The 8,305-nt window shown below is 38.1% G+C and overlaps 1 protein-coding gene across 1 annotated transcript; it reads left to right on the plus strand.

Moving 5' to 3' along the window:
* Positions 1–1,111: 1,111 nt before the first annotated feature.
* LOC112417419 (uncharacterized) lies at positions 1,112–2,368 on the plus strand. Its single transcript, XM_024773083.2, has one exon. It carries the CDS (start codon positions 1,112–1,114, stop codon positions 2,366–2,368), a length of 1,257 nt encoding a protein of 418 aa, XP_024628851.1.
* Positions 2,369–8,305: the final 5,937 nt, after the last annotated feature.

The raw sequence follows: 8,305 nt of genomic DNA on the forward strand, positions 1-8,305 counted from the left end.
GAATTTAATATGAATTTTTATATTATTTATGGTTAAAAATTCATATTTAATTTGTGTTTTGTTAAAAAAATCTAATTTTTTTTAGGAATTGTTTTTAGAATATTTGACACATTTCTGCACAATTTCATTTAAAAATAAAAAAATTAAATTAAAAATAGGGACCAAAAGTAGTGATTGAAAATTTTATAGGGACTAAAAGTTGAAGGAAAATTTTAGAGGGACTAAAACGAAAAGTTGATATATTTATAGGGACCAAAAACATATTTAACCCTATATATTACAACTTTTGTCATTATATTGTATTTAAACTTTTGCCATCTTCAAACAAAACCCTAACCACATCACCAACTCCTCTTCAAACCAAAAGACTGATCAATGAAAGAAACAAAGGCAGCGGAATATGAAAATCTACACACCAAATCATGTCGGATTTTGAAAATTGTGGTCTTAATAGAAATGTTAGAGATCGTGCGTGTAGGAATATTGCAAAAGCATTAGAAAAGGCTAATCCTCACGATTTCACAGTGCTCACGATTTAGTACAAATTCAAAACGAGACTCTATAACATTAAATAGGTCAACCACAATATCAATGATCCCTGTGTGACCACAGGCAGTAAGCATAGCCGAGAGTTTTACATGATCAAACTTTATATTTAGATGTTCCATATCTTGAAAAACATCAAAACATTCAACAACCATCCCTTATACAACCAAACATGTTATGAATGTATTCCAATTGAATAGGCTTTTAGAATCTATTGCTTTGAAGAATGCAATCCCCCATTCGTAGTTTCCTCCAGTACGTTGAATGGCCCGTTCCAATAACTCCTTTATGCGGACTGGTCACTCATCAACATGTTTGAAAGCATTCAAAAGTAGGCTCAACGTTTCTAGGCTTAATGATGACATCCAGCGGAACGCATTGACCTAAAAATAGCTACTGCATTCTTATGCAGACCACCATTATAATATCATTAAATCACCCCAGATCTTACTTCTCTGGCACTTCTCCCCAATTTCATCTTGGCTCCTTTCTAGTTTCTAGTTTCCTAGTCTCCAATTTCCTTTTTTAACTCAGATCCATTTTCTTTTCATCACTAAATTGAGTCATGGACCGCTGGAAGGACATTCCTTTATCAAAAGAAGAGGAAGAAGGTGTTATCGCTGCTGAAGCTGAAGAAGCATATGTAGATGTGTTCAACCGGTCACTGGTGGGGAAGTTGTGGTCAGATATTCAGTTCAATGTCAGAGCCTTCAAGAGCACGATGGTTCAATTATGGCGCTTGAAGAATCCAGTTGAGATCCAGGATCTGAGTAAGAATCTTTTCCTCTTCCGTTTTTCTTCAAAACGCGATGTTGAAACTATCTTGCGAAACGGTCCGTGGAGCTTTGACAGGAACCTCCTTCTTCTTGAAAAACTCACCGGAGAGGAACAACCATCGGGCTTAATGATGAATACTGAGTCTTTCTGGGTAAGGGTGTATGACCTTCCTTTGAAACTTCGTTCAGAAGCCATGGCAAAAAAATTAGGTAACATTATTGGGTCTCATGTAGAGACAGACCCAAAGGATGTGAACAGATTGGGTCGGTTTCTAAGACTTAAGGCAACCATAGACCTACGACAACCATTGAAGAGAGGTACAGTGGTGAAGTATCAAGAGAAAGCTATGCGAGTTTTTTTCAAGTATGAAAGGCTCCCTACTTTCTGCTTTGTTTGTGGCAGGATTGGCCACCAATTGAAAGATTGTGATGAACTGGGTGACAAAGGTGAAGAAGGTTACGAAGATTTAGAGGAAAATGAACTATCTTTTGGCCCATGGTTAAGGGCGTCCCCCTTACCAAAGGTTTACGATGAACAGAAAAAGGATAGTAGCTCTGGATGTAGTAAAAACCTGTTTGGGACATCTTCCAGCCATAGCAAATGTGAGACAACTGTAAAAGGTAAGGAGGCAGAAATTGAAGTGAACCAAATCAAAGAGAAGGTGTCCTCCCCGAAGAAACTTGAAGGCGTTAATGCAACCAATCAGCTAGTTAATCATGATGTTGAGTGTGTGGCAGAGTCTCTGGGTGCGGTGGCACTCTCAAAAAAATTTGACATTGGTAAAACAGAGACAAAGGCAAATACTAGAAAAAAGAGAGGTTGGGTTCGTCAAACCAACTCTAGAAAACAAAAACCATCAAAAGAGCAGAAGGTGTTGGCAAAAGAAACGGGCAAGAGGCAATTAGTGGAAGTTCAAATCTCTGAAGGTAACATTGAGGATGTCATGGGGGGTGAAAAAAAAAGAAGGCATGATGTGGAGATGATTGACTCAAGTTCACAAAAAGTTGAGGTGGTGTTGGATGACCAACACCACCGGGTCCAATGAAGGTGCTCAGTTGGAACTGCAGGGGTTTGGGGAACCCTCTGGCAGTTCGAGCCTTGTTAAGGCTCACCCGTATTGAAAATCCCCACCTAGTCTTTTTAATGGAGACTAGGTTGAAGGAGTGTGAAATGAATAGACTTTGGATTCGTTGTGGTTTTAATTCTGGACTGTTTGTATCTTGTGTTGGGCAAGGAAGGGAGCGCTCAGGAGGATTAGCTTTGATGTGGAATGAGAGCATACATGTTACAATTGCCTCTTATTCTTTAAATCATATTTGTGGGTCTGTCGAAGACGAGGAAAGTGGTACACCCTGGTCTTTCTCTGGTATCTATGGGTACCCGGAAGAGTTTAACAAACAAAAAACTTGGGAGCTGATTAAAGACATCCGAGCTTGTACGAACGACAAGTGGATTTGCTTTGGTGACCTCAATGATATTCTTGCAGATTCTGAGAAAAAAGGGGGTAATAGGAGGAGCTACAACCAAATGAGACTTAGGAGAGAAGGGGTTAGTAATTGTGGCCTTATTGATATGGGCTTTCAGGGTTATCCTTTCACGTGGAGTAATGGCAGATCGGGGATTGAGCGTATCCAATGTCGTCTTGATAGGGCCTTGGCTACCGAAGAATTCCTCAACAGATTTTCTCCAATAGAGGTGATTCATCTTCCTCGGTACGGTTCTGATCACGCTGTCATCAAGATTGAGTTGGAAGTCTCTAAACATGACACAAGTAGGGGGAAGCCTCACGTGTTCCGATTTGAAAAATGTTGGACTGATGATGCTAAATGTGAACAACTAGTTAGCCAAATTTGGAGGTCAAGCCAGTTAAATTGTGTGAGCAGATTGGATGCTCTGAAGTCTCTTGACCTTGAATTCAAAGAGTACCGCACCGGTGGGATTAAGAAGGAGCTCCTTAGCATTGAAAGTCAACTAAAAAATGTGACCATGTGGGATGACGACCCAGATGGAATTTTGGCTTTTAAAGATCTAGAGAGAAGGCACCCTCACCTTCTAAAAGTAGAAGAAACAATGTGGCGTCAACGTAGTAGAGCTCTATGGCTTAAGGAAGGGGATAAAAATACTAAGTTTTTCCATGGTAAAGCAAAACAAAGAGGGAAAACAAATAAAATAAAGAAGCTGAAAAATGAGGAGGGGATTTGGAAACATGGGGAGGAGAATGTGGAAAATGTTCTCATTCAGTTCTTTGATGAATTATTCAGCTCTTCGAATCCAATGGGCGTTGAAGATGTTTGTCAAGTGGTCCAAGGAAGGCTAAATGAAGAACAGAAACAGTGGTGTAATGGGAAGTTTACACATGAGGAAGTGAAGGAAGCTCTCGACCAGATGCACCCGTTAAAGGCCCCTGGACCTGATGGCCTTCCAGCATTATTTTTTCAAAAATATTGGCAGATCGTAGGTAATGAAGTCCTCTCTCTTGTTCTTAGTATCCTCAATGATGGAAAATCCCCTGAATGTATTAACAAGACCTTCATCGCCTTGATACCTAAGTGCAAGAACCCCAATTCTCCCAAGCAATTTCGGCCAATAAGTTTGTGCAATGTGGTTATGAAGATAGTCACTAAAACCATTGCTAACAGGCTAAAACCTTTTCTCCCTGAGATTATTGATGAAGAGCAGAGTGCTTTTGTTCATGGGAGAATGATTACTGACAATGCTTTAATTGCCATGGAATGCTTTCACTGGATGAAGAAGAAAACTAAGGGGAAGAAAGGTATGATGGCTATGAAACTGGATATGGCGAAAGCTTATGATCGAATTGAATGGCCCTTTGTTCAAGGTATGCTGGCGGCTATGGGATTCCCTCCTTCTTTGGTGACCACTATCATGAACTGCATTTCATCTGTGTCTTATCAAGTCCTCATTAACGGTCGACCCAGCCGAGTTTTCTACCCAGAAAGAGGACTCAGACAAGGAGATCCTCTCTCACCCTACTTATTTATTTTGTGCACAAATGTTCTGTCTGGGATGTTGAAGAAAGAGGCCAACCATAACAAACTCCATGGCATACAAGTGGCGAGGAATGCTCCAAAGGTTACCCACCTCTTGTTTGCTGACGATAGTCTTTTGTTTGCAAGAGCTAACTCCAGTGAGGCTGTAACAATTTTGAAAGTCTTACAGGCTTACCAAGATTCATCCGGTCAAATGGTAAACTTGGATAAGTCAGAAATGTCATATAGTCGAAATGTGTCAATCCTTGAGAAAGATATGATCTGCCAGCAGATTAATATTAAGACTGTGACATCGCATTCAAGATACCTTGGGCTCCCAGTTGTGTTTGGAAGGTCAAAAAAGGATGTGTTCTCGCTTGTTCAAGAAAAGTTCTTGTCCCGAGCAGGGAAGGAGACTCTTATCAAGTCAGTAGCGCAAGCCATCCCAAATTACATAATGAGCTGCTACAAAATACCAGAGGGCTGTTGTAATGATATTGAAGGAATGCTTTCAAAGTTCTGGCGGGGTTCTGACGAAACCGCTAGGAAAATCCATTGGATGAGTTGGAAGAGGATGGGTATTTCAAAAGGTAAAGGAGGGCTGGGGTTCCGATCTATTTCAGCTTTCAATAAAGCGTTGCTTGGCAAACAATGTTGGCGTATCATCCAAGACACCACTTCTCTTGTTGCAAAAATCTTCAAAGCTAGATACTTCCCTCGTACCACTTTCTTGGAAGCAAAGATTGGATTTCAACCCAGCTATGCTTGGAGAAGTCTGTTGTCTGCAAAAGAGGTTATTGAAACTGGTGCAAGATGGGAAATAGGGGATGGGAGTCTTGTCCGCATCTTCAAAGATAGGTGGATCCCTTGTTCCAATGGTTTTCTTCTCAACAATCCGGGAGGAGGTCTCAGTGGTGATGCTACTGTTGCAGAATTAATTGATAGGGATACAAATCAGTGGGACCGGGGTCTTATTTTTAGCAGGTTCAATAACTACATAGCCAGGAAAATCATAAGCATCCCTTTATCTGTTAGGCGTCCAACAGACAAAATCATATGGCATTGGGAAAAGAATGGTGTCTACTCTGTGAGATCGGCGCATCATGCAATGTGTGAGGATAGAAACTCAGAGCAGGCTGAATCCTCAAATAGCAACAATTCTGAGATTTGGAAGCGTATTTGGAGCATTCCCGTCCCTAAAAGTGCACAAAATTTCTTATGGAGGTTGGCAAAAAATATCCTTCCAACTAGAAGTAATTTGGGTAAGAAAGGTATATCCCTGGATATGAGTTGTCCTCTTTGTAACTCCTCAATAGAAGACTCGGATCACCTTTTTATGCGCTGCCCTGCTGCCTTAGCAGTCTGGTTCTCTTCCCCTCTTGGGATCCATGTACCGAACCAATTGAACTTGATATCGTGGATGAAAGTGTGGCTGTCAGCGCCGGACACCCGTGCCCAACAATTATTCTGCTACTCCCTCTGGCTGATTTGGAGTCACAGGAACCAACTGGTTTTTAACCAATCTGTGTTTGAGCCTATTGTTATTTCGAAGAAGGCAGCCTCTTTAGTTGAGGAGTTCAACTCTGTGAATCCTCCCCGAAACTCTCCTCTGGTTAGTGCTCTCAATAAGTGGATTCCACCTCCTAGTGGTTATGTTAAGATCAATGTCGATGCCGGGTGTTTTAGTGATGGTACGACAGGTTGGGGGATGGTTGTGCGCAACGCTGCAGGTCTGGTTTTGTGTGCAGAGACAAGATTTGATGGTATTTCGGTGTCACCTTTGGTAGCTGAATGCATGGGTTTGCGGTGGTGCCTAGCTAGGGTCATGGAAAAGCAATTGTGTAATGTTATTGTTGAACTTGATGCAGAATCTGTAGTTAATTGCCTTCATGGTGCCTCTCTGTTAGTTGATATTGCACCTTTAATTCTTGACTGTTTAGAATATCTATCTAAGTTAGAGAATGTTTCTGTTTGTAGCATTAGCAGGAATTGTAACAAAGTGGCTCATAGCCTTGCTAGTCTAGCCAAGCATGTTGGTTGTAACAGTTGGGAAGGCTTCATCCCTGATCCCTGCCTAATTGATTACTGTAATGACTTTCCTTATCTTTAATGAAAAGCTTGGTTTCTATCAAAAAAAAAAAAAAAGTCATCTGCATTGGATTTTCTAATGTTTATAGAATCCAAAGCCTTTTTGGCTAAGATGTGATCCGTTCTTCTCATAGCATCTAAGATTATTTTTTTCTATGATGGAAGTTATAAATTCTCATCGCATCTTTGAAAGTCAAAAATTAAACTTTGTACAGTAGCTTTGAAATTCTATTGGTAAAGAAAACAATAAAATTGATATACATCGTCATTAATTGTGTCTAATACTTGTTGTACGCTGCTTAGGTAATTGGGTGTGTGGTTGTGCGAAATATTGGTTACCGCCTCTACAATTGGAATCAACAAAGGTGTAACACCCCGTTTTCCCAACATAAAAATTTCATAACAAATAATCAGAGTTTTCTACATAAACGGAATGCTACACTTCTCAAAAATCATAAATGGAATAATTAATTAATTATCCTTTCAAAAATCATCAACATAAATATTCAAAACTTCGCAGCGGATTTATTTCAACAATATAAATAGTCTTGGCACGAAGGCCTCATCAAAACATCTCATAAAAATCCAATTAACAACTTAATCATGTATATTCATAAGCAACAACATATTCATCATCTTATAATAAACATATTCATCATCTTATAATAATATAAACAACAACATGATCGTTATTATTCCATGGTTTGTCATCAATCAACAACAACTTCAACGATTCGACGACGACAACGTCAACCTGACAACACAGCTACGTGAGAGTACACCACCTCTTATAATACGACAACGTAAGAGTACACCACCTCTTATAGAACAACAACGTAGACAACATTAACAACTTAATCACTCCAATACTTTGGAAAGACAACTTATAACTTTACAACTTAGACCAACACCATTTAGACATATGCAGCAAGTCACCATCAATAATAATCATCATATATAACAATTACAATTTCATATCAACGTCTTTCACAATATATAAATATTTTCACATTTAATCATCAATATTAATCATCTTAGCATCTTCTCTTGGCTTCTTATTTCTCTTGGTTTTCTCCCTTTTTCTCCAAAAACAGGTTTCACGTAATCCTTGTTTTTTTAATTCTAACTCTCCCCTTTTATATAAATCCTTAACCTACTTATTTTCTCTTATTTCCAAATCTGCCCTCCAAGTCTCAATATTCTATTCTATAATATATATATATATATATATATAATATAAAATATATCTATAACGACAAATATATCTCGATAACAATTATATTTCTATAACATATATATTTCTACACCAAATAAGAAATATATTTTCACAACAAATAACATATATTTCTACAACAAATAACATATTATTTTTACACCAAATAACATATATTTCTACAACAAATAAAATAATATTTTACTAATAAATATCAACATATAACATAACAAAATATCACTCATCTAATTTCCAAAACAGCATCCACAACTTAATCTTATTTTATTTTCAAATTATATTCTATTAAATAATAAAATAAGCCACTTAATAAATCAACAACACATCACAATAATCATATAAATCACATAAGTCATAAAAATAGACTCTAAACTCAATAAAATATTCAAATAATAAAATAGGGCGTTACAAAAGGTACTTGTTGCTCCTTCAAGTTTAGATCGATTCCAATAGCTGTTCCCAATTTTGGAATGCGGATAAGAAAAAACGCTTGCAAAAAGTAAAATTCATTAAGCTTAAACTGCAGTTACGTATGGTAAAACTGGTTTAACATTTTCTACAATTTAATAATTAAGGAAAAAAGAACTAGTCAACTTACCAATACAACCCAAAGGTTGCCCTTGATTACACTTTTTTTTCCATCAATCTTCGATCTATGAATACCATCACACAT

This window comes from Medicago truncatula, chromosome 8, assembly GCF_003473485.1.
Source record: "Medicago truncatula cultivar Jemalong A17 chromosome 8, MtrunA17r5.0-ANR, whole genome shotgun sequence".
NCBI classification, from domain to species: Eukaryota; Viridiplantae; Streptophyta; class Magnoliopsida; order Fabales; family Fabaceae; genus Medicago; species Medicago truncatula.

Coding starts and splice junctions, on each gene's coding strand:
- LOC112417419 (XM_024773083.2), top strand. CDS start 1,112: ATGGACCGCTGGAAGGACATTCCTTTATCAAAAGAAGAGGAAGAAGGT.